General features: G+C 36.3%; 1 protein-coding gene across 1 annotated transcript in view; it reads left to right on the top strand.

Annotated features, from left to right (window-relative positions):
- Nucleotides 1-19,339, top strand: part of LOC110758098 (ferredoxin-dependent glutamate synthase 1, chloroplastic/mitochondrial) — a 29,412-nt gene extending 10,073 nt beyond the window's left edge. Inside the window, exons 8-33 of the mRNA XM_021959889.2 lie at nt 4,663-4,755; nt 5,487-5,632; nt 6,725-6,884; nt 8,295-8,405; nt 8,543-8,758; nt 9,149-9,306; nt 9,781-9,910; nt 10,360-10,418; nt 10,614-10,719; nt 11,419-11,515; nt 11,798-11,913; nt 12,041-12,238; nt 12,364-12,474; nt 12,745-12,984; nt 13,068-13,166; nt 13,930-14,025; nt 14,130-14,327; nt 14,646-14,720; nt 14,919-15,047; nt 15,136-15,234; nt 16,668-16,810; nt 16,913-17,006; nt 17,398-17,636; nt 17,734-17,812; nt 18,554-18,637; nt 18,753-19,339. Coding sequence (XP_021815581.1) covers nt 4,663-4,755; nt 5,487-5,632; nt 6,725-6,884; nt 8,295-8,405; nt 8,543-8,758; nt 9,149-9,306; nt 9,781-9,910; nt 10,360-10,418; nt 10,614-10,719; nt 11,419-11,515; nt 11,798-11,913; nt 12,041-12,238; nt 12,364-12,474; nt 12,745-12,984; nt 13,068-13,166; nt 13,930-14,025; nt 14,130-14,327; nt 14,646-14,720; nt 14,919-15,047; nt 15,136-15,234; nt 16,668-16,810; nt 16,913-17,006; nt 17,398-17,636; nt 17,734-17,812; nt 18,554-18,637; nt 18,753-18,917 — 3,441 coding nt within the window. The 3' untranslated portion in view covers nt 18,918-19,339. The remainder of the gene's footprint in view (nt 1-4,662; nt 4,756-5,486; nt 5,633-6,724; nt 6,885-8,294; nt 8,406-8,542; nt 8,759-9,148; nt 9,307-9,780; nt 9,911-10,359; nt 10,419-10,613; nt 10,720-11,418; nt 11,516-11,797; nt 11,914-12,040; nt 12,239-12,363; nt 12,475-12,744; nt 12,985-13,067; nt 13,167-13,929; nt 14,026-14,129; nt 14,328-14,645; nt 14,721-14,918; nt 15,048-15,135; nt 15,235-16,667; nt 16,811-16,912; nt 17,007-17,397; nt 17,637-17,733; nt 17,813-18,553; nt 18,638-18,752) is intronic.
- The last annotated feature ends 7,970 nt before the right edge of the window (nt 19,340-27,309 follow it).

Here is a 27,309-nt window from a genome sequence, read left to right on the forward strand (position 1 = left end):
TATACTTGGCTTGTGATATCCAGATCCTTCCAACAGTCCTATCTCTCTGAATTTCCATGCCAAGGATCTTCTGTGCTGCACCTAGATCCTTCATGTCGAACTCCTCGCTCAACATCTTCTTCAAGTCTTGAATTCTAGACTTGTCTTGACAAGCGATTAGCATGTCATCCACATATAGCAATAACAATATGATCATCCCATCTTGGAACACATGATAGTACACACAACAGTCATATAAACATCTTCTAAAATTGATTTTCAGCATGAAGTAATCGAACCTCTTGTACCACTGTCTTGGAGACTGTTTCAGGCCATACAGGGACTTCCTTAGCTGACATACTAGGTTCTCTTTCCCATATTCAACAAATCCTTCTGGTTGAGCCATGAAAATTGTCTCCTCTAGATCCCCATGAAGAAATGCTGTCTTCACATCCATCTGCTCAATCTCCATGTCATGCTGAGTTGCCATTGCTAAAAGCAATCTGATAGAAGTATGCTTGACTACGGGTGAAAAGATCTCATCATAATCCACCCCTTCCTTTTGTGAGTACCCTTTAGCCACGAGCCTTGCTTTGAATCTCACGGCATCTTGTTCATGTAGTCCTTCCTTTTTCCTAAATACCCACTTGCATCCAACTAGCTTTCTGTCTTTGGGCTTAGGAACCAACTCCCAAACAGAGTTCTTGTAAAGAGACTCCATTTCTTCTGTCATAGCACTTATCCAACTATCTCGCTCATCACTTGCTATAGCTTCTCGATAAGTAGTTGGATCTCCTTGACTAATGTTAAGAGCATAATTAACTTCGTCTTGGTCAAACCCAAACCTGTCAGGTTTCTTCTTGTTTCGATTAGGTTTGTCCAATGTTATGCATCTCTGGAATGCAGGTGGATTGTTGGTTGGAGTTCGAACCATTTGGGATGTCTGGCGGTTTAGAGTACCTTCAAACTGCCCTGTTTCTTGCTCCACCTGATTCCTAACTGGTGAACGATGCTGATGCTCTTCTTCTTCCTCAAAACCATCAGATTCGACATCTTGCTCAATTTGCTCCACTTGAGCTTCTTCATCTAAACTGATTAATGGAATCTTTGTTGCTTCAATTTCAGCATCGTCTTTCTTCTCCCTACTGCTCTCGACTTTATTCAGAGGCATGGTTGTCTCATCAAAGACAACGTCTCGGCTGACAACCTTTTTCCTGTTGTTGATATCCCAAAGCTTGAAACCCTTCACTCCTTTCTCAAAACCTAAGAATATGCAATGCGTAGACTTTGGTTTGAGCTTGGACCTTTCATCACTTGGAATATGTGCGTAAGCACTACAGCCGAACACCCTGAGCTTGGAATAGTCCACTGGCTTCTCAGACCATGCCTCTTCTGCACTCTTAAAATCGAGAACTGTAGATGGTGATCTGTTAATCAAATAACTTGCATGATTAACAGCCTCTGCCCAAAAACTATCAGGCAATCCTGCATGAAATCGCATGCTCCTCTCTCTCTCCATGAGAGTTCGGTTCATCCTCTCAGCAGCTCCATTTTGTTGGGGATTCTTCTTTACTGTGAAGTGCCTTACAATGCCTTCCTGCTTGCAGTAATCGGTAAACTCATTACTTGTATATTCACCTCCATTGTCACTTCTCAGGTACTTGATCTTTCTTCCAATTTGATTCTCGGTTTCTGTTTTCCATTCCTTGAACTTCGCAAAAACCTCGGATTTCTGCTTCATGAAATAAACCCAAACCTTCCTAGAAAAATCATCCATGAAAGTAACAAAATACCTAGCTCCACCATTTGATTTGGTTGGTGCAGGGCCCCAAACATCTGAGTGAATATAGCTGAGTTGCTCCTTGCTTCGGTTATCTGCACTGCTACTCGCGAATGATACCTTCCTTTGCTTTCCAAGAACACAATATTCACAAAAGTCTAGTTTGCAAGATGACACGCCTTCCAACAGGCCTTGCTTGTGTAATTCTTGCAACCCTTTCTGGCTTATGTGCCCGAGCCTATGATGCCAGAGTTCAGTCTGGTCTTCTATACCTTGATTTACAGAAACAGCTGCTCCCCCGACTATAGTGGTCCCAATTAACTTATATAGCTTATTGGGTTGTAGGTCACCCCGCATTACCACCAGTGATCCTTTGGCTACCCTGAGTCTTCCCTTTTTAGACTCATATCCATAGCCGGCCTCATCTAAAGTACCCAAGGAAATCAAATTCTTTCTTAGTCTAGGAACATACCTAACGTTCCCCAAAGCTCGTATCATCCCATCAAACATTCTGATTCGAACAGTGCCAATTCCTTTTACAGGACATGCAGAATCATCCCCCATTAAAACTTCCCCACTGCTGACTTCTTTGTAAGTATCGAACCATTCTCTTACTGCACACATATGAAAAGTGCATCCGGTATCCAAAATCCAATTTGTGAAAGCCTTGGAGCCTGATGTTACTGAAAGAAGCTCCCCGTCACTCTCATGCTCGGTGACTGCACTAGCTGAACCTGAGCTTCCTTCCATCTTGGCTTTCTTCTCTTTCCAAATCTTGCAGTTCCTCTTCCAATGATCGGCTGAACCACATACGAAGCAACCTTCCTTCTTTTCCTTTTTCTTCTTGGATTTTGATCTACCTCTGTTGCTTGTTTTCTCTTCCTTGGTCTTTTCCCGCCCCCTCTCCGTGCCTTTGGCATAAAGGCCTTGAGAACTTTCAGTTATATCATCTAGTTTAGCATATGACTGAAGAGCTTGAATTACGTCTTCAAGCTTGAGGGACTCTTTTCCAAACATTAGAGTTGTTCGAAAGTGCTTGAAAGACGAAGGTAGAGACCTTAGCAAGATGATAGCCATATCATCATCTTTGTAAGTTTCTTCAACCTTTTGAAGATTAGTTATGCAATTCTGGAACCTGCATACGTGATCTTCAATATCACCTCCTTCTTCCAGTCGAAGTCCGAATAGTTCATCCTTTAGAAAAAGTTTATTGGACACGGTTTTGCCCATATAAACATTCTCCAACTTTGTCCATGCTTCATGGGCAGTCATCTTTTCAGTGATGTGTGACCGAACTGATCTTGTAAGATGGATCTCGATGGAACTCTTGGCCTTCTTGAGAACCTTAGTCCATGCTGCGTCTGTCATGCTTGTCGGCTTCTCACCATTGAGTGCATCATCCAAATCTTGCTGTATTAGTACGTTCTTCATCATCTTTTGCCAATCCGTGAGGTCATCCTGGCCGTCAAAAGGTTTTAACACGGGTCCTAGATCCGCATTCATCTTCCCTTTAGACATCGTAGAACCCTTGAACCAGGCTCTTGATACCAATTGTTAAATAACTTGCTGCTGGATCTTGTTCTTTAATGTAACCAACGGCAATAGACTAAACTAGCAAATATTAGGAAACTTAGACACATAAGAATTATACTGGTTCGGCAGAACTTTTGCCTACGTCCAGTTGTGATTTCTCTAGGTAGAGAAATCACCGCTCCTTTGATTAATAATAGAGATTACAGAACTTTTGCAAACCCTAGAACTAATCTCAAAACTCTTGGCTGTCTCTGGTTGTTTTTCCTCTCTCTAAAATAAGCCTTGCCACACCCTATTTATAGATATAGAGTTGGCTTACATGTCCTAAGGCTGATTGAATTCCTATTCCTAAGTGGATTAGGAAATTACACTTATCCAAAACCAAATAGGCTTCTAGAAATCCAAACCTGAATTGAATAAGGAAAACTTAAATTCTTTCCTAATCCCTCTAGGACAAGAATACCTCTAATTTTCTTAAAGCAATCCTAAACCAACTAGGACATATTTGACGAGCCAAAATCCTAACAATTACCACACTCTAACTAACATCGAGGTCTTTTGTGGTAAAACCCCACACCTGACGGATTGGGCAGGTGGTAAAGTGGGGACAGTATCGGTGTTGTTAGAGTGGGACCCAACGGGCAGATCCAAAACTTCAACATGGTATCAGAGCCAAGGCCCGTACAAGCTAACGAAGCTTGTCACCAAGAAGGAGAAACAAGTCGGACTCTTAAAATTAAAATTTTTATTAAAAAAAGGAGAAACAAGTCGGAAGGCCAACGAAGCTTGAAAAGAGCCGACCTTTGAGTTCCATTGAAAACAAGTGGGCCCAACGAGAGCCGACCTCTGAGTTTCAATTGCCGATGTGTGGATCTTCACGTGTGATTACGTGAGGGGGAGTGTTGGAATCCCACATCGGTGGGGTGAAAGAAAACAAATGGGTTTAAATAGAATTACCACACTCTAACTAACATCGAGGCCTTTTGTGGTAAAACCCCACACCTGACGGATTGGGCAGGTGGTAAAGTGGGGACAGTATTGGTGTTGTTAGAGTGGGACCCAACGGGCAGATCCAAAACTTCAGCACTTTCTTCAGTGAACATGGATTGGGATGCCACTATCTCTTAGGATGTTGTGTGTGTGTGTATGTTTTTTGTTTTTGTTTTTGTTTTTATAATTTTTTAAATTTGCTTGTTTGCTTGGCCAGACTGTCCTTTCTTCAATGTAATCACTATTATGAAAATTATACAGTGATGAGTTATTAACATCTTATCTTCATAATGTGTTTGATGTGATTAAACATTTGAAGCTGTTGACTCTGGTTTACGATCAATGTACTAAAAGATATTCGGTGTGCTTATCTTGTTCAGGTCGGTGTTCTACCTGTGGATGATTCAAAAATTACAATGAAAGGCCGTCTAGGTCCTGGAATGATGATAGCTGCTGATTTAATAAGTGGTCAGGTTTGTAGAGCACTTAGTTTTTTCCTTTTCTTTTCTGTTGCTTTGTCTCTGTATAAGATTGCTGCTTTGGATTTGTTTGTGATGAACATTTAGTCCCAACAATGGTAGTAACTGTGGATTTATTGACAGGCCAAGTTTGTACAACATTCTTTTGGTTTTCCTTGGTGCTATATATAGATGGATGGTTTTGAAGTAACTATGATGATTATTGTTTATATATATTTAATGTTCTTTATTCCTGTTTGTGTATTTCCTTTGTTTATTGGTTAATAAAATTGTTTATCTTAAAAAAAAAAAATTGATTATTGTTTTTTTTTTCTGAGTAGTTTACCCTTTATTACCTAGAAGTTTACCGAGTTTCAGCACTTAGTACCTAAAGTTTTTTCCTTTGCACTCTCGTACCCAAACTTATGTTTCACAACCGATTCGCCCTCCGTCAGTTTTTGTGTCGAGGTTTGTTAACTGATGATGGTGCAGTAAGAAAAATGAAATTATTACTGGCTTGCGTATGTAATGTTTCTTTATGGTCATGGTTTAACCTGAGCATTTCATATTGTTTGGTCATGAGAGTACATAGGTTGATGTATGCGTTTCTTCTTCTTTTTTCTTTTCAAATCAGGCATATTTTCATCAAAATTTAACCCTTCTTTTTATTTTTCAGCTGTGCTACCCATTATCTAGGCTTCCATACCTTAAAGCTTATTTTAAATCTTAAGCATTTCAAATTGCAGGTTTATGAGAACACAGAAGTTAAAAAGCGAGTAGCCTTGTCACATCCATATGGAAAGTGGGTCCAGGAAAACATGCGATCCTTGAAAGCTGTGAACTTCCTTTCAGGCACTGTTGCAGAAAATGATGCAATCCTAAGGCGGCAACAGTGAGTTATCTATTTCACTGGCTATTCGTAAATGCAAAGATATGGTAGCAATCTCATATAAGTTCTTATCAGTATTATAGTCATGATTTTCTGCTGCACCCACATGATTGATGTTCCTACTTAATTTCTGTGATATGCATACTATTTGCTGATATATAGCAAAAGTAGGGTTTTTAACTGTAGACGTCCCTAAACTTTGCCCCTAGTTGCAATTGGGTCCGTGAACTTTTTTTTTGAGGCAATTACATCCTTTAACTTCACAAATAGTTCCAATTGACAGACTTGGATGTTAAAGGATGTAATTGCCTCAAAAAAAAAGTTCACTGACCCAATTGCAACTGGGGGCAAAGTTCAGGGACGTCTACAGTTAAAAACCCGCAAAAGTAATATTCAGTTTTTGATTGTTGTGGTATAAGATATCATGTACTGTGGTTTTAGCATACCGATGTGCTCTCATAAAAAATACTGTTAGATATTATCTCTTCCACTGTGTACATTTTTTATTGTTCCACAAGAAGAAAATCTCCCTGGGTGTGAGGTTTCTCTTCCTGAAATTGTCAAAGCCAAATAAATGTAGCAGTAAACATACTTGCTCTTTTGGTTTCTTTCTTCTTCCCAAGGAAAAGTTGCTTTTCTGATCACACCTTCTGTTGAGGTTTGGAACTGTTTTGTCTTCTCTTTGGCATCTTATTGCATTGTAAGCTGCAGAGCAAGTATTTAGCCGGAGGTATTTCCATTTAAAAAGTAATACCAAAGGGTATATAAAATGTAATAATTAAAGTATGATAAATTTGTCAAATTGAATATTTGTGCAAAAACCTCAAAGCAAATGTATGGCTTTGATTTCTATGAACTGTAGAGAATAGAAACTAAGTGGATGGTACTGAATTAATGACAATGGAATGGATAAGTTGATTTCTATCTAAAGTATCGTATTGATGTCTCAGGCTGACTGCATTACTTGATTTAGTCTGTCTATTTTATTGACATTTCCAGTCTTTTTGTGATGGCCGCGGTTTTACTTTGAGTATGGTTATTACATAAGTACTTTCTTGAGTGGGGCTTATTTATTGTAAACTTCTATCGGAGCAGGGCATTTGGCTACTCCAGTGAGGATGTCCAAATGGTTATTGAGACTATGGCTTCACAAGGGAAGGAGCCAACATTTTGCATGGGAGATGATATCCCATTGGCAATATTATCTCAGAGGCCGCATATGCTTTATGACTATTTCAAGCAACGGTTTGCACAGGTCCGTTACTTTCAGTTTTTATTGAACTTGTGAGTGGATGCCTAGATTACCTATACTACAATTTCCATTGAAATATGAGGAGCCCTTATTATTTTGTATGCCAAAATTAGATGATTGATCTACCAAACATTTGAGTTTCCCTTTGATTATATTCTTTTAAATAGAGTATTAAGAGAGTAGAACAGAATCAGTTATCCACTGCTGTATGGGTTGTATATGCATAATTGTTAAAATGACTCTTGGTCTCTTTACATCAGTATGGATGCACTTATCAGCACCAAAGAATAATTGCCGTTTTGTCGGCTCCAATACCCAAATAATTTTTCCCCAGCAAGCAATTGCAATTCCATGGCCAAATCCCTACCAGTTCAAACAAATGCAACATAACCCAGATTGCGTTATGAAGGTCCAATGCAAAAGATGATATATATTCTTTTTCATCACTGCAAGAGGAAATATGATTAGCAATTTCCCTTGCCCCTTTGCACAAAACACACTGTTGTGGAGATGGACAAGTATAGGGTCTTCTTTTTTGGATCATGTCAGAAGTATTTGTTTTCGCATGAACAGCGAACGAACTAAATTTTCTGTCTTGAGGGTATTTTGTTCCAAATCATGTGGACAGAAACAACATGAAACAGTACAAAGATTGAGAATCATTAATCTTGTTGTTCCTCATGCAGATAGATTACAACATGACACAGGGCCTAGTCTCATTTCAACTAGGGTGAAGCTCTTATTTTTAGTCGTATTTCCAAAAGGGTAGAAGTTTTTATGTTTTTATTTTGTATTTTTTGAAATGTCTCTTAAAAATAAGGTTCTACCCTAGTGGAACTGAAACTGAGCCTTTTGTCATGCTGTCATATATCTGCATAAGGAACTTCATTAGTTCACACTGGAAATGTCCTAAAAGATGTTAAGGAATCAAGTCTCAACCACATCATACAACTATTCTTAATGTTATGGTCTGTATGTTCTTTCTGTAAATCTATTGATGTTAATGTAAAATGTGGCTTTTGTTAAATTCTGGGCAGCTCAATGGGCTTCTGTCATTTCAGATTTCAAAGACTATTCTTACTCCACTATATTGAGGGATATGGCTGCTGCTGTGATGTGAAGTGTTTTTTTTGTCTTGTTCTCTTTGGGTCTTTCTGGTGTAGCAGTCTCTGTGTAGTTTGGCTGGTGTCTTTGGTTTTTTGAAGTCTGTTTTTCTGTTGTTGCTTGTTTGTCTTGTGGATGTCTTATCCACTTGTGTGTTCCTCTTCATTTTCTTTCAATAAATTTCGTTTCTATTAAAAATAAATGTAAAATTTGGCTTTTGATTTTATAGTTTATTTATTTTTGTAAGAGTTTTATTATGTTAATATCATATTTGTTTTGCCCATTGGTTATTCATTTTCTTCTTTGCAGGTTACAAATCCAGCCATTGATCCTCTTAGAGAAGGTTTGGTTATGTCTCTTGAAGTCAACATTGGAAAAAGACAAAATATTTTGGAGGTTGGACCTGAAAATGCATCACAGGTTTGTTAGCATGTACCACTCTGCCTCAGATATATGTGATGGCAACTATAATGTCGTTGAAATGAAGATTATGTATTAGTTTTTTCTCTTTTAATATAGATCTTATGAATTAAAATTTGTATAATTTTCTGGACCAGGTTATCTTGTCTAGTCCTGTGCTGAATGAAGGGGAACTTGACTTGCTGCTAAAGGATGCTCAGTTGAAACCCCAAGTTTTACCTACATTTTTTGATATCCATAAAGGGGTTGATGGTTCCTTGGAAAAGACACTATATAGGCTTTGTGAAGCTGCTGATGAAGCTGTTCAAAATGGATGCCAATTGCTTGTGCTCTCTGATCGGTCTGATGAGCTGGTAAGGATTCAATTGAGCTTCTCTCTATTCATGCAAAACTTGTTTTTCTTTGTTAAACCATTTTTGAACTTGATGTAAGATCGGCCTGTACAATGAGAATAAGTTGAGTCATTTTCTTACTGTTATTCTTTTATTTTCTACGTAGCACTTTGCTCGGTTCTTTTTTAGCTTGTAGGGTTTAACACCTTGCTGTAATTTGGAAGTCTTGCTTTGAATGTCAAAACCAATGGTATGAATTGCTCTATTGTCTAAAACATGGTAATCAATGCTAAAGATTTTACGACTCATTCTCTGCCAGTTTATTTCCATTGGTTTTATCAGATTAGCCTTGTGATAGAAGTTTTAACAATTCAGTGATGCCTTTTCTGTTTTTTCTCCTCTGTACTTCAGGAAGCAACTCGCCCTGCAATTCCAATCCTTCTTGCTGTTGGTGCTGTTCATCAGCATCTTATTCAAAATGGCTTGCGAATGTCAGCTTCTATCATAGTGGATACTGCTCAGTGCTTTAGCACACATCAGTTTGCCTGCTTGATTGGATATGGTGCAAGGTCAATTCTCCATCACACAAGTTATTTTTCAAAGAATCTTTGGGTGTTTTTCTACTTTTCTTTGTTGCTGCTTTGTGTCAATAAACATAGAATAGTAATTGCCATTAAAGTTGTGTACTTTTATTTTGTGTGTAGTGTAGAAACATTTTCTTCATCTTAGGTTCACCACCTGGTACTTTACCATATTATTCAATTTATATTACATCTTGACTATAAGAAAAGCTTGTACCAGAAAACTAAAACAGATTATAATTCATCATTTACAAATGCTGGGAGTTTTCCAATTTACTGTATGAGTGACTTTTCCATATTTGAAACAACATAAAAAAAATGTTATACTATGCATTTTAAGGGTCCTCATGTTCATTTGTTATGTTCATTGCATGAATTTCACAAAATGTATAGACCTACTTCCTATCAATTTTTTATCTGTTTCAAAATGCATAACATTATATTTTTAATTGGTCTTTGCAGTGCTGTGTGCCCATACTTGGCATTGGAGACGTGTCGGCAATGGCGTCTGAGTACTAAAACAGTAAATTTAATGCGGAATGGGAAGATGCCCACTGTAACGATTGAACAAGCTCAAAAGAATTTCTGCAAGGTCAGTACAATAGTACAACTGTATAAGAAGTAAAATTTCTGTTTACATTTTTAATTCAAGTGAAGGCATTCTTTGTAAGTTTGATTTATTTACTTTTGGTAATTTGATTCCTGTTTTTAATGGATTATTATGTATGCAATAACTTTTGCAACCCATATGTTGGGAAAATTTGTTAAATCTTGAAAGTAGCTTCTTTTCTTTTATATGTTTTTCCTTGGAGTGGTGGTGTAATACGTGCTAAGCATTATCCAACAACTGAGCAAGAGCAAATAAGTAGTTTTGTATTTATGGATCTCCTGGTTGAAAATGTAATTAATAAAATGAGCCATGATTCCTTTTTGTTCTTGGAACTTGCGTTTATCAATACTATTTAAACAAGGTTTACCACTCGTCCACTGCACACGTTGAATACATAATACTGGGAAACTGATTGTTTCTAACTATTTCAGGCTGTTAAGGCTGGTCTTCGTAAAATTCTTTCCAAAATGGGCATCTCGTTGCTTTCAAGGTACAAATGCTGATTCATTATTTTTAAATTTTTAAAATTTAAATTTATCTTTGTTTGTATCTTTCTTTCTAAGCTATGAATTCTGATTTAATATTCATGCTCTCTTAACTCATTTTTATCTTTAGTAAATTTGTTTTGTCCCTCACTTTATCCAGTTAATTGACAAATCCTTTTTACCTCTTTCCCCGGATATAGTTATTGCGGTGCACAGATATTTGAGATTTATGGATTAGGGAAGGAGGTTGTTGATCTCGCATTTTGTGGGAGTATATCAAGTGTTGGTGGATTAACTTTTGATGAGGTAAGAATCATGGAAAACTTGAAAATTATGGTTGCAGATTGAACAGCGGTACCATCATCATGCATATAAATATTATTTATATCTGAACATATATATGTAGTGTATATATTTTCAACGATCCAAACCATCAATTTTTTAAGTCTACATTCATAGATCATCCTGGCAAAAAATTAGAGAAATTGAAAACCGTTTTGACGTCCAATTGTGCGCTACAAAATTAATGAACACGGTGCTTCAAGAAAGTACTAAAATTTCAATAATTCAATTGAGTGGTGAAATGATATCGGATTCAAGTTATTTTTTGTAGAGATGATCTTTGAATGAATATCTACAAAATAGACATTTGGATTAGTAAAATACAATACGGAGTGGGCTCTACAAGGGTGCCCCTCAAATAAGCTTATTTGAGGGATCCCTCAATGGAAGCTCTCTGTATATATATATATATATATATATATATATATATTTATGTTTCAGTTAAATGTAGATTAATAAATTATGTTATATATATTTAATTCAGATTGCACGTATTGACTCATCTCCATGTTTATAATTTAGGTCTGGTAATTGTATTGTGCAGCCAATCTTAGGTTGTTAGGAGACTGTCATAACAATATTGTGGTTGAAATATCACGCTCTCCTGACTCACATATCCAGTGAATTTATTTTTTGGTTATTTGAATTGTTTTTCTTTCCCAGCTTGCAAGGGAGACTTTGTCTTTCTGGGTGAAGGCTTTCTCTGAGGATACAGCTAAAAGACTTGAAAATTTTGGATTTATACAATTCAGACCAGGAGGTAACTGTTATTATCAAACATTTATCTTCAGGGACTGGTGACCTTACCTCACTGCAGTGTCCAGACTTCTATAAATAAATCAACTGTAAAATTTGGGTAACAAGAATACCAGCTGGAAGCAAATCTATATGCTGGCTTTAGTTGTGTAAAATGAAAATTATTTCGAACTCAGCCAAAGTATATGTTTGATCAAATTATTTCATACCTGATGTCATTGCTTGATCAAATTATTTTCTTCCTCAAAAGTTCTTAAGAAACCCTTGTTTGTTTCTTTATTATAAGGCGAGTATCATGGAAACAACCCAGAGATGTCAAAGTTGCTCCACAAAGCTATTCGCCAAAAAAATGAAAATGCTTTTTCAGTTTATCAGCAGCATTTAGCTAACCGACCTGTGAATGTGAGTGCTCAAGTCATTTTTTTCTTTTTCCTGTTTATTTTCCAATAATTCATGATAGATTTTATAAGAAAATTCCAGAATTGGATTATCTTTGATTTTGACCTTTACCTTGTTAATTCAACCTTAGGTGCTTCGCGATCTTGTTGAGTTCAAAAGTGATCGTGCTCCAATTCCTGTGGGAAAGGTTGAACCTGCTGTATCTATTGTTCAACGGTTCTGCACTGGTGGGATGTCACTTGGAGCTATTTCAAGAGAAACCCATGAGGCTATAGCCATTGCAATGAATAGAATAGGTGGCAAGTCAAATTCTGGAGAAGGTGGCGAGGTAAAGCTTTTACCTCCAACTTTTTCATGTGCATATACAGTTATCTTTTAATGCATTATTTCATCAATTCAGTGTTTCAATGATGATTATATTTGTAAAATTTAGATTGTGTAACCATTCTTCAGGATCCTATTCGTTGGAAACCACTTACAGATGTCGTTGATGGGTACTCTCCGACCCTTCCACATCTCAAAGGTCTTCAAAATGGAGATACTGCTACAAGTGCCATCAAGCAGGTAACAACATTGAACATTTTCTTTAATTTAACAGGGACTCCCCAATGCATATTTATAAGGAATCCGGTGTGGCACTAGCTGCAAACAGCTTTTACTACCTTGTTTCAGTAATAGTATATACGAAAATATTTGAGAAGTGCAGTTGAAAGTAGCCTTCTTTCAATCTTTAAGTATTAGGGTGCCCTTTGTCTATAAAATGATAACTGAAATGGATTTGATTATGCATTTCCTTTAACCAATATATCACAAAAATCTTTGATATATCTTCAGGTGGCTTCAGGACGTTTTGGTGTCACTCCAACCTTCTTGGTCAATGCCGATCAGCTGGAAATCAAAATTGCACAAGGTGCAAAGCCTGGGGAAGGTGGCCAATTGCCTGGTAAAAAAGTTAGTGCATATATTGCAAGGTTGAGAAATTCCAAACCTGGGGTTCCACTCATATCTCCACCTCCACACCATGACATTTATTCCATAGAGGATCTTGCACAATTGATCTATGATCTTCACCAGGTGATTATTTGATGCAAATTTGGTATGCTTAATTTCTTACTGAAATATCACAAGATTGCTGATAAAAGATACCGAATGAATAGGTGAACCCTAAGGCTAAGGTGTCAGTAAAGCTTGTGGCAGAAGCTGGAATTGGCACTGTTGCTTCTGGTGTTGCAAAGGGTAATGCTGATGTCATACAGGTACTCATCCTAACCTTGAATGGGCACTGAATGATTATGTTAATCATTTTTGTCTTATTTTTAAAATATACATCTCTTATGTACTGGGTAGGATGCTCATTTTGATGGTCTAGCTTCTGTGTCTCTTTATGTTGCTGTCAACATCATGAATTTAAGTTTCTTTGGGTAACAGTGAAGAGAATACTTTTAGCCATCATTTATCATTTTCTTTCCTAAATGTTATCCACTTTGCTTCTTGGAATGAAAGGAAAAAAAGAAAAATCCTACATCTGCATTTTCTGCTGTCTAGTAAGTTGACAGCAGTTTATTAAGTTGTAATGTAATACCCATAATATATGTTATAAAAAAGAAACAATGAGTCCTCTGCTACACGGATATCCCAAAAAAACAAACTGCTCCCTGTATTTATAACAAATTATAAAAAAACATACCTCTCATGAGATGTCTTTTCTTTATTTTTATTGGCTAAGTTATAGCAAACATTGCTTTAAGGCATTAATAAGTACTTTCTTTTCTGTTCTGCCTGCAAGTTGTATTTTATATTTATGGTTTTTATCACCAAATGCATCCAGGTTCACATTTAAAACTTTATTAATATTATTTTATTATAACATATCTTTCATACTAGTTTACTTGTTTTCGAAGTGATTGCATAGTTGCAGTATCAGTGTGATAGGAAACCAGCTGTCAGAAGTTGTGACTAATATATCTATTATTTGTTTCTCATTTTTCTGAGACAAAAACCTCTTTTTATAATATGCAGATATCAGGCCATGATGGTGGAACTGGAGCCAGTCCTATAAGTTCCATCAAGCATGCTGGTGGTCCCTGGGAACTAGGACTGACAGAAACACACCAGGTAATTCAATGAAACTTAAGAACTAGATAGGGTGACTTCTTCTTTTGATTTGATGTCTTTGAATATGCTTTAAGTGTTATTTGGTATTTGGAAAATTTTGACAGACACTCCTTTCAAATGGACTTAGAGAACGAGTCATTTTAAGAGTTGACGGTGGCTTTAAAAGTGGAGTTGATGTCCTAATGGCTGCAGCAATGGGGGCCGATGAATATGGATTTGGCTCTGTGGCAATGATTGCTACGGGATGTGTTATGGCCCGCATTTGCCATACAAATAATTGTCCAGTTGGCGTAGCCAGTCAGGTATCAGAGACTGATTTTCGTATATTTTATTACGAGTAATGATACACTTAAGAATCTTATAGACTTGGGCTACTCCATGACATGGAACGACATGTGGCTTGCCATTTGGTTTCCTGCTACACGTGATATAAGCATGGGGTGGGTGTGAGCGATAAACATGTCAAGCAACATCAATAGCCCACGTTCTGAAAAATTAATTTAAAGAACTGTCAGGGGAGTATGTTTAGCATTTTCCATTTTTTTATTGTTTCATCTTTTTTCTTTCTAATGGAAACTGGGGTTGCATTATTTCGTTCCCTTTGTTCAATTTATCTTTAGAGAGAAGAACTGCGTGCTCGATTTCCTGGAGTTCCTGGTGATCTTGTCAACTTTTTCTTATATGTTGCTGAGGAGGTAACCTTCTGTCTCTTTTTTTTTTTTTTTTTTTAAATTTCATATATGAACAGGATTCGTGCTTAAATTTCTCATCTGCCGTTTTATTTTTTGTTTATTTGTGTACAATTGTACTTTTGACAAATCCATACGGGTCATTCTGTCAAGGTTGATCTTCCTATATGATATTGTTTCTTTCTTGATTATTGTTTTCCCCAGGTAAGAGGTATGTTGGCACAGTTGGGATATGAGAAGTTAGACGATATCATTGGGAGGACAGATTTACTTAGGCCGCGAGATATATCTCTAGTGAAAACACAACATCTTGATCTCAGTTATCTTCTCTCAGTATGTATTTGAATAATACATTTTGTTTCTTGCCCCTGCATTTAATATTCTTGACATGATTTTTCCTTATAACTTCCTTTGATTCCAGAATGTTGGATTACCAAAATGGAGCAGTACCATGATCAGGAATCAAGATGTTCACACTAATGGACCTGTTCTAGATGATATTTTACTAGCAGATCCAGAGGTAATACTTGGACTGATGCTTGCTTGTTTAGCTAAATAAACGCTGTTTGTACTTTCTGATAACTCTCTAGCTTCAGATTCTCTAAACCAACAGCTTTATGGGCATCCAGATAGGAAGATGGGATTTTAGGTTTGATCTGCATGTTTGAAGTACTTAATGTTCCATTGTACTAGTAAGTGAAGGAAAAGAGATTTATTAGGTCTATTGTGACATAGCTAATGATCACAGGGAATCTAATTGTGTCGCATGTATGTCTATTTTTTTTGTTTCGTTATGGTTATATATATAAGCTTTAAAATGTCAACACTCGTGTAATTATTTCCTGTTTGTTGGTTTACATTTTACTTACATAACCCATATCTTTGAAAGGCCAATTTTCAGAAATTGAAAAACCCTCAATTTATTAAATAACCTAAATGATACATAAAATATTTAAAGCTTAATATATTTTGCAAATGTTCAAAGCTTTTGTAGCTGTAAAAAGCTGCTGCTTCACATGCGTTCTTTAAAATAGCTGCACCCGAAGCTGCTTTTTATAGATTGCCAGTTTTTTTGGTGGAAAATGGTACACCATGACATCATTTGGATGCTTCACCAGCATATACGATTTTCAGCAGCTGCAATACTGATATTCTACTGAAATATTTGGTATCAGACATTTCAGGGAAACTGAGCCAAAAAACTTTAAAACCTTCAGTTACCATAAAAGTTTTTCTTCCTGAAATTTCGGTGGCAGGTTGAAATATAATCCAAAATATTGGCAGATATTTTGGTATTCAGCCAATATTTTCATCACCAGATGTATCTGATGACATTTGTTGGTGCTGGCTGTGTATTTCTGTTTTGTTGATTTTCTATGAACTTATCAGACATTTTCAAATTTGGGTGTTTGATGTATGTTGGTTGTGGATGACAGTCTTGAAGATATTTTAGTAGGACATGTACATATTCACGATAGGTTGCAGATAAAAAGACTTACTTTAGAGTTAGAATCCTACAGTTTTGGGAGGATGGATAATGGAGAGAACTGCTGTTTCCATTAGTTTGTGATTTTAAAGTGGGAAATGTTGTTGTTGCTATTATATCTTTGGCTGTTGAGTCCAAACTTTTCGGAATTTAATGATTTTATGAAATTTGGTTTTAATTTGATACTAGAAGATGTCTTGTTGTTAAGCATTAAGTATTATATATTACAATGAGGGAACAAGAGTAGGTATTTTGTGTTAGTGATAGTTAACAGTTAGCAACCAATTCCTTTCTTTGAAATTGTTCAAACATGCATGTATGGAAAGAAAAGCAAGAAAATAGATACTGGCTTCTAAAAGAAAAACTATCTTGATGATCAAGAAAATGAATATAAAAGAGAGCTCAGAGAGTCATGCATTTTCCTGCTGTTGCGAAAACTTGAGGAGATATTATTTGTATTTGTACAGATATCAGATGCAATTGAGAATGAAAAGGTGGTCTATAAGACCATAAAGATATACAATGTTGACCGTGCAGTTTGTGGGCGTATAGCAGGGGTGGTTGCCAAAAAGTATGGTGACACTGGTTTTGCTGGGCAGCTGAACATAACGTAAGATGGAGCATGGTCATGTCATATATATTTATATTCTCAGGTCTGGTCAGCATATATTTTTTGGGATGAAAGCTAATGAGTTTTCTCCATTGTATACAGCTTTACAGGGAGTGCTGGACAGTCATTTGGGTGCTTCTTGACACCTGGGATGAACATTCGGCTTGTTGGAGAGGCAAACGATTATGTCGGAAAGGTATCTTTCATTCAATGCAATCTTCAAGATCTCAAAGGTTCAAGTAAACTAGAGACTTGGCTTAACTTTATATAAGTTCGTTAGTTGAATATTCTCCATTGTTATGAGTCTGTCAAGTAGAGGAGTTGCTTTTTAACTATGATGTATTAGCTTAGTGGTTGTCATTGAAAGTGATTATCATGTTCAAGAGGTGCATTTTGTTGCAGGAATCATGTTTTCATTTGGGTTTTATAACGTTAAAACTAAAATTTGGTTATATCAAGTTTGGCTAATTTGATTTGCTAACTCTACTGTCCAACTATTTTCTCTAGTCTAAATTTTGAGCAGTTACTGAATACTTTAATCAGTTTTACTCATGAGAGTCTGATATTGGAAAAATCATTTCTGCAAGAGTATTTCTGGCGGCGAGTTGGTTGTGACTCCAGTTCAGAATACTGGGTTTTGCCCTGAGGATGCAACTATTGTAGGGAATACCTGCTTGTATGGAGCCACTGGGGGTCAAATCTTCATTAGAGGGAAAGCTGGGGAACGATTTGCTGTAAGAAACTCACTTGCGCAAGCAGTGGTTGAAGGCACTGGAGACCACTGTTGTGAATACATGACTGGCGGTTGTGTAGTTGTACTTGGAAAGTGAGTAGCATCTCTTTACATAGCATATTTATTGTGACATGAAAATACGAATTATATTGAGTTAATGTTCAAGCTACTTCTGTTTGATTTCTGACAGAGTGGGTAGAAATGTTGCTGCTGGAATGACTGGAGGTTTGGCATACATTCTTGATGAAGATGATACTTTCATCCCCAAGGTTTGTGGTTATTGCCTTTTCTTTTCAGTTTTGTTGGCTGTCCTCCTTGGACATTATATTCTTTATTACTATCTGATATCTAATAAATTAATCAATAAAAAGCATCCATATGGTTTACAAATATTATCTTGGTCTTTATTGCACTGCTGTGCATTTTTCTTCGTAAGTTTGGAGACCTTTTTATATCTATCTTCATAGCATTGCATGGCTTTGGTAATCCATTTTATCACTTGTTCCCAACTAAATTATTGGTTTAAGTCTGTCAAAATGTGCAAAGCTCAAAAACCACCTCTTTTGTTTTTGCATGCTTTTATGATTACAACAATTGTCTATAGTCATCATTGATCATAATTATAGCACTTGAATAATTCGTGTACATGTCTTTTTAATTAGCAGGTAATATTTGGGGCCCCTTAGGAAAGAATGTCCTGTTTCATAGACATAACTTAAGTAATAGTAATAAAAACTTGCATATGGTGAATTTTCATGCAATATAAACAGTAATTTATTGCCTTGGATTATGGTGGTGATTCTCATTTTCTGCAAATTTATCGATTGAAGGGTGGCACATCCACTTTCATTACTTGAAACAGAGCACTAAAGTAATTCTTGACTCTTAACATTTTGACTACATATCTTTGTAACAATTGCAACACCATTTTTACAACTATTGTGGTTGATTTCTTTCCATTTCTGTACACGTACTTCAGCTTGGATAATTTATTGTAAACCTATGAACAGGTAAATAGGGAGATTGTGAAAATCCAAAGAGTGAATGCTCCTGTGGGGCAGATGCAGCTGAAGAGCCTTATTGAAGCCCATGTTGTAAGTGCATGAATCAAAGATCAAACAGTATGAAAATGTATTATTGTAATGTCCATGTGACAATTCCAATACTCAAAAAATAAGATTCAAAATTCACCAATTTTTTTGGTTTAAGGAAAAAACTGGAAGCGGCAAGGGCTCTGCGATCCTGAAGGAGTGGGACAAATATTTACCACTGTTTTACCAGCTGGTTCCACCTAGTGAAGAAGACACTCCAGAGGCATGTGCAGACTATGAGCAAACAGCTGCTGTCGATGTGACTTTGCAGTCCGCCGCATAGACTAATATTGGCACTGTACTATGAAACCCAACATAAAAAACCCAGAAGTTTCCAACCTACCTTGTATAGATTGTAGAAGAAACGTGACTGTTATACTGGAAAACTCGGTGCTAATATATGGGATTTCAAAGGGCCTTGGCACCATTGCGGACAACAAGCTACAAGTAGAACATCACTGCCTGGAGTCTAAGAATCTGATCATAACATTCTTCCACTAGTGCAGATGTATAGTGAGTGCTTGAGGTAGAAATTGTAAATTCAAGCTTGTTCATATAGTTCTAGTCCTGTCAAAACTGCTGCTGTTGAAACTGCAAGCCAGTTCAGAGCTCTTCACTCATGTGAAGGCTTTGGTAACAGTACATTTGCTTGCCATTCTTGTTCCGTTTGCTCCTAATATAAAGAAAATCACCTTTGAGCTTTTATTCAGATTACCAAATTTCATATTATCCTTACCCGTTGCATTTTATTTTGTTTTAGTTTACAAATGTGAATCCATGTATTTTTGGGATTTGAAAAGTTTCCACTGAATGAAACCAATTTTCCGCTTGTTTTTGAATCCTGCCGTTGTATTGATAAAATTTAGAAGTACTCCTGCGAAACACTTGGATTCTCATTGTTCCACAGGTTATTCTGCCAATTGTGTCTTAAACATCACCATTCCTTTTTTCCTTTTCTTTTTTCTTTTTTATTTGTTATACAAGCGATATTGGAGGAGGGGGGAATCGAACTTTGGACCTCGAGTGTAGTGGTAAACCACTTGAGCCACAAGCCAGTGCACATCACCATTCCTCAGAGTTTGAAATATGCATAAACAAACTAGGGAATGATGTTTAAACCTGCCCTATTGTGTCTCTAGTACCTGCCCCTATTTACTCAATGAAGAAATTGCTTCCCCTTTCAATTTTGGGCAGTCTTGTTTTTCAAAAAGCTTTTAGTTTTATTAAAGGGGTAGGGGGACGAATCAAATTAATGACTTAAATTCTTCTTTTATTAAATGGATGAAGAAATTGCAAATTACATAGAATTCTAAAATGACGGAATTTAGATTTCCGTCATTTCAATTTCCGGCAATTGAAGATTTCAGCATTTGGATTTATGTATGTCGAATTTTGTAATTGATAGAAATTGAAAATTTCAATGTTTGGATAGCTCATTTAAATTGTAAATGACAGAAATTAAATATTTCGAAAGAACAAAAAAACTGATAACCAACATAGAAGGTATTCCTCGAAATATAAAATAACATATATATCGTTTGATGAACTAAATAACTCAACTTAAACAAACATAGCATATTAGCAACCCAAATCACTCCCCACGTGCAATAAACATCAATAACATACTCTCTTTTTTCTTAATTGGGAGTGCCTTCAACATCTGAAATTGTTTGTCATTTTCAATCAGCCAAGCACATGCTTTGAGTTGTTCCATTGGATCAAGGTTCTTAGTATCAGCACAGATAAACTCTTCAAATGATAAAGCCATTCTAGCAATCGAATCAGCAATAACATCGTTGACATCACCTCTTTTATATGTAGAAAGAATATCAGAAGAATTTGATGCACTATTTCTTCTCTTTTGACCATTTGTTGAGGTTAGTGAAATATCATGAATAACATGAAATATCAGCGCCCTCTCCAGTGGCTCTATCTTTGTCACACAAATCTACTATATCATCCTAATTTTTTATAACTTTAAATTGAAAACCTCTAGCATCGTCATGAGACTACCAAACAAATAATCAAAGTCAAATAAGAATGGGAGAAGACCAAAATCGATTTTTAGCAGCATATAACAATCAACAAAGCTTTTCGTTTCCTTACAGAGTATATGAAAAGCTTTTCAGCAACATAGGCTTTTTCTTCAGAGTAAGGAAACGAAGGGTAAAATTTGAACAAGGCGATAACATAAAGCGATAAAGCTAGCAAACAACTACAGAGCTGTACCATAAACACAAATCACACACCAATATCCATGGGCATAGAATATTTTGTTAAAACTTCCCAAAATCCAGCCATAGTGCCGCAAAGATCACAAAACCCATTCAACACATATTCATAAATTTAGTCAGAAACACCCAATTTTGATAGCCATTTAGAAATCGTGGTAACCCTGAAATAGAAAAACATAAATTGAAGGAGAGAAAGGCATGAGGACTAACCTTCAAATTTGATCCAGAGAGATGTGTACTTTTTTTTATTTATTTAATGAAAAGTTTTGCGGTTTTTTTTTAATGTAAGTTTTGGCACACTGGAAAATATGAATTCCCGCACTATGGAAATTGTGAAATGACGCCTATTTTGGTGGAAATTAAACTCGGGAATTTGATGCCTCAATTTCCACAATTTTTTCCGCGCGTCATTTAATAAATTCCGCGCTTAAGTTGCCAAACAAGGGAATTGTCAATTTCTCCTCTTAAATTCTCGACTTTGAGCTAAATTCCGAGTTATTTTCCCTCATCCAAACGGAGGGTAATAGATTGATATTGGGGCTAGGGAGGTTTGAACTCAAGATATTGAGTGTAGAAGTACACGGAGTTACAACAAGATCCAACAAAGAAAGAAAATAAAGTTGATCACATTTCAAAATGGTCATATGAAAATTAAATTTAGTTTCATTACAAATTTTTTAATATAAAAGAAAGAATGGATTAGAATTATAATCGGTCTAGTTTGGTTGGACGTAACTTGGTCAAGTTTAGGTTAGAACTTCAATCCAATGAATGCCAACAGAATTCATAGAATTTCCACTGCCATTCTTCCTTGTATGGTAAGGTAACTGCAGTTTAGCCTCCCTACTAGGACTGCAGTTTGAAGCAGACTAAGTGCAGAGGCCATTGTTATGGTCAAGGATGATCAAATTTGAATAGAGTAAAACTAAAACAACAGTTTTCAAAATAGGTTGCTCATCAATTAGGTACTAGGTAGGTAGGTAGGAATGGCAGGCGGCTAGAGAAGCTGCCTCGGGATTTCCTTAACTTTAAGAAACTTCCTTAATTTACGACAAAAAATGACAAATAAAATGGGAAGTTTCTTCTTAGTCAAGTTAATTAGCAGACAAATTTTCTATCAGTGTAATTTCCTAGTGTTTATGCATTGTACATGAACTATACATTGTTTTCTATGTCATGTTAATTGCGTGCTAAAATGGTTTACTGACCACAATTGCATTTTCCATGTGCTTTGATTTATAGTCTTTGGCTTTATACAATATATGATTAATTCTTTATTTATTTATTTTGTTTGGGCCTAAAATTCCACGCGCCAAATCAAAACGGGTGAACATATTTATTTTTTTGAAAGTGTTTTATGTCCTCGTTATTAATGAATTAAATGAGGTCGTGAATATTGATAACTGATCCATCAGGCAAGTCGATTTCCCAACTCTCAAACTCTGGGGTCTACTTCAAATTGGCATCCAATCATGTAAGACCCTACAAAATCATCTTACGCAAACTTACGAAAAATCTAGTGCATAGTGACGTCCCACTTGACGTCAACATGATATCCATGTAATGTAAGCAAAAATAAAGATCCTTTGAATTTCACGCAAAATAAATAATGGTTAATTTGACAATCTGATAAACGGAGCGACTAATAAAGTCACAATTTACAAATTTTAAGTTAGCTTTCGGAAATTTTTGAAAGATAGTGACCAACTGTTACATCTCACAAATCACAAAGATACAAAATATATACAACCCAACCCCACATAACAACTTGCATGGTTAGGACAAATCGCATTCTCCCTCTCCCTGGCTGAATTCTAAAAGAGACATTCATGCACCATCACTTCAATTGAGCCAAGAGTTGTTTACCTATTCTTTCCACAGTATTACCTTAACGCCCCGTTTTGCACCAGATTCGTAGAATCGGTGGCTCTTTCTCTCTCTCTCTCTATATATATATGAGAGAGATAGAGGGAGAGAGAGAGAGAAAAAGAGCCAGCTGAACCTGCCCCATTGTTAAGAGCTCAACTTGTCGTTGTACGAAAAGCAGGGTTTGCTGGTGTGCCTATTGGACCAAAAGGCTGCCCTGCCTACTTAGACATAATGGCGATGGGTTTTGAATTGAACTAGTTATAATAATGGATGGTTGATGTGCAGCAGGCCAAATTGAGATGTTATCAAAACAAGAGGCCTTCAAATTCTTCTGTCTCCATCATTTATTTTTCTCCAACTTGAAGCCAATATAAAATTTTATAGATTTCCCCAACTTGGGGGCATACTAGGTATTATTGACATGAGACACATACTAGATTTCCCCAATATAAAAATATATCCTAACAAAATATCCTCACAAATACTTTTTTATTTTTTATTCGTCAAGCATCAAAATGTTGAGAAATATTATAATAACAAATCTTCATAAAGGAAAAAGATGTAATTTAGTGGATTTACTTTTAGGTAGCCTACTATTGATTGAGCAATTTTTGGTTTTATATTTGTTGGGTGAAATTCTTTTCTTGAAAGTAAATATATATTTAAAATAAATAAGATAGCCAATGACATGAATTTCCATATAATATGCCATATGTGTCTGTATCAAAGAGTTGGTAAATAAGGCGCTGTATGTAATGCTATTGATAGATGGAAATATTTTTGCTCACCACTTAAATCCAATGTGTATGCTCCCCACATTTCTTAATACTAGTGCATGTTCATATGCATAACTATGATTAACTTTTTACTTTAATTTATATAACTATGGTTATACTTATAGACACTGACGGACCCATAAATTTTTTAACGGAGGTGCAATATTGACTAAGTGCCCGTTTGACATTGCTTATTTGGGGTGATAAGTGATTTTTAAAAAATCTTGGGAAGCCCAGCCTGTTTGGTAAACTATGAGAAAATCACTTATTATTAAAAATTGCTGTGAGATAAAGCTATAAAGGAAAACAGCTAATGAGGTACTTTCATTTTCTGATTATGCAGGAATCAGTTTCTAAGAAACACTGGGTTTAATGATTATGTAGCAATCATTTTCTGATTATGTGAGAATTAGTACCAACAACACTTTTAACAAAAAGTTTACCAAACGCTAAACTGCTTTCTCTCACAACTAATTTTTCCCACAGCAAATTTGACAACGATTATTTTCACAGCACAGCAATGCCAAACTGGCCCCAAGTATGAAAAATGATTTTTCAGAATAATCATTTTCTTAAGATAATTTTTTGCGGCTTTTATTCCTTACACATCAAATAAGAAAACTTGATTTTATGGGATTTTAGTATGAAGTATATATTGACTTAATGAGCCATCATTTTTAGCCTAAATCGTATTTTGCACTAAAATCGATTTTTCATATTTTGATTTTGTGGGAATTTGATTTTCTAGTATTTTTATTTGAATCCAAATGAGTGGTACTTCTTTATTTACATTGTAAACTTAATTCAATGGAGTAATATAAAAATAAATGAAAGTAAAAGGACAAAGACATTTACTTAAATGTTGAAAATGGAAATAAGGTAATATGTACACTAGTTGAGTAAAAGGGCAATTTGAAGCACCTACAATGGTTTTTCCGGTGAGAGAATGTGTAGATGCACCTTCTTGCGCCTTAATAGGTCCGCCACTGCTTATAGACATATGTTAAGTGTTGAGAATAATGATGAATATACACTTTAAATTAAAGTGGTGAGAAAAATGTTCTCTGAGCATACCCATAATATCTATTTAGAAAGATCTTTGTTTTTTTCTTTTGGTAATTTGTTGATACTTCCCAAATTTTGATATAATATTGTCAAAATAACACACAACCACATGAAAAACCACCAAAACCAGAAGCAAAAATACATGAGGTTTTGATAATCCACAGAGAAATATACAATATTATTATATGTTGCCCATGGTTTAAACTTTAAACTCACTTTTTGTCTTAACTCCCAAAATAAGCAAAATGAGTCCACGTGGATACATGCATGTCGGCTTGAATTAAGCGAAATGAGGAAAAGAAATATCTCTCTCTCTCTCTCTCTCTCTCTCTCTCTCCTTGTTCTTTTCTGTTCTCAGCGTCTTCCTCGTGCTCTCCACCCCTCGGTGCTGTTGTTAACTCTTCCCCCTTTGACTCTTTTTTTTATTCTCCATTTTTTGTTAATTTATTATTTACTTAAAATATCTGCCTCTTCATTTTTATAAATAATTTAAGGTCATTCTTTTTTTCTTTTCTTTTTTTGTCGGAATTTATAAGGTCATTCTAGGCAGATAGATTTTCTAGTTTCCCAACATAGGACGCGTTTGGTTTCAAGGGCTAGATTCTCGGTGTTTGGGTTAGTACCATCCCCCCCTTCTCTTTATCTCTTGCTTTATTTTATGCGTACTTTCCTATCCAATGTGGCAATTTTGCCCTGTTTTTGGTATTAAAATAAGACTGCACCCCCAAACCTACCAGTGGGTTCCAACCCTTCAATCCTTCAAAATGGAAAATTCTTGCGTACAAAGGATGTACACACATCTTAAAATAGCAATGTGACTTTTTTCTTTTAAAATTTTTTATATAAGCAAAGTTTATAGGGAGATTGACTACTCTCATCACTAGCATCAGGGCATACCCACAACCTCGAGCTGGAAGAACTTAAGCGTAGCACCCAACTACCAGTTGACACCGGTATGGATTTATGTAGGAAATTATAGATTGCGCACCAATGAGGACTGCTAGTAGTGGGACTTGAACACTGGTGGGGCTACACACAATACAAGGACCTTACCAACTGAATTAACCCTCATTAATAAAATAGCAATGTGACTTTGTACATCTCAAATCTCAGCCATTTGAATGTGAATGTTTATTGTGAATAAGATATTATGATATGATGATGTATACGCCTATTGTATATGATAAATCTTTTACAATAAACAGTATCACTATATATATATATATATATACGACGAAAAATCTTGGGTTGCTCTCTCGCTACGCGAGGAGAGACGTGCGTCAAATATTAGGGTTTAGGCTTTTTATGTTCAGCTGTCATCCCCTCCTCGGCCTAACAACACTTGTTTTCATCCACGTTTAGTAGTCGTCGCCTTCCTCGACTTGACAACGTTGAGTCACTTTTCTTCCAAGTCGAGTTATTGCTGTTTCTCTTCCATGTCAAGTCGTTGACGTCACTCCTCTCTTTGACTCTGGGGTGTTGGCCTCGTTGTTGTCTCGCTCGAATCCTGGGTATTGGTTTCGTCATTCACTTTCTCCTTGGTGGGTCGACATTCTGGTGGTTGCCTTGGTATGGTGGTTTCAGCGAGTCTACTACTGCTATTGTACCAACAGTCTCCAAGTCAACGACGATTATGGTGTAAGCTGCTTCGTTGGGGTCAGAGGTCAGGGTGGAGGTGGCTTTCCTCACTCCCTCTCCGTCATCTGATCTACGATCTCAAGTCTTACCTTCATGAAAAGACGATCGCTGTCCAGAGATTTGGTGTGGGCGGCTCTTCACCTAGGGTTTATAGCTTTGGTCCTCCTTTTCACGGTATTGGGCTAGATTTTTGGCAACTAAGGTTGTTGGGTACCATCTTTTTACCCATATTTACTGGTTTGGCTAGTTACTCTACAATGGGGATTGCGAATCCGGGGTGATGTTGGTGTCCCTCCTGAAAAACCTATGGAGATTGGCCAAGTGGAGTCTCCTGGACGCCTTCCTTAATGTGTTCTCAGAGTATTCGTGGGCTTGGCATCTGGTGAATGCTCTTGTGCTTAATCCCCATGTTTAGGTTAAGTGGCTATGCCAGTTTTGTTATTGTTGTGTGGTGTTTTCTTCATTCTCCTCTTAGTTGATCTTTGATTCTCCTCCTGTTTCAAGGACTATGTTTTTATAGGAGGTTTCTTTGTTAGTGTTGAGATGATATGGTGTGCTTGGGGTCTTTTTTATTTTATTTTATTTCCTGGCCTGTTTGTGGGGTTAGTCTCTTCTTTGTGTTGTTCCTTACAGATTTCTCTTTTTTCATCGCCAATTGCTATTGGAGGTGGCTGGATATGGTGTGCTTAGTGGATGTTTTCTTTCTTTTTAGTGTATTGTGTTCTCTGTCGGATGTTCTCAATATCTTGTGTTGTGCAAAGGACTATGATTTCATAGCAGGATCTTTTGATAGTTGGATTGTGTTATAGTGTTCTCGTCGGAGGTCTATGTGTTAGTTTGCTGTTTAATTTTATCTAGCATTGGTCCTGCGTGACTGTTTCAGACTCTCTTGTTAGTCAATCACATGTGTGGTACTCTAGCAATATAATGTCGGTAAGATATATACAACAAATCTCTCACAATAATAACGTCACCCTAGCAATATAATGTCGGTAAGATATATACAACAAATCTCTCACAATAATAACGTCACCGTTTCTGTATACAAACAGTCTTTCACAATAATAACATGACCGTATGGTGCATAGTAGAA

Source organism: Prunus avium, chromosome 7 (genome assembly GCF_965620075.1).
Source record: "Prunus avium chromosome 7, drPruAviu1.hap1.1, whole genome shotgun sequence".
In the NCBI taxonomy this organism is placed as follows: domain Eukaryota; kingdom Viridiplantae; phylum Streptophyta; class Magnoliopsida; order Rosales; family Rosaceae; genus Prunus; species Prunus avium.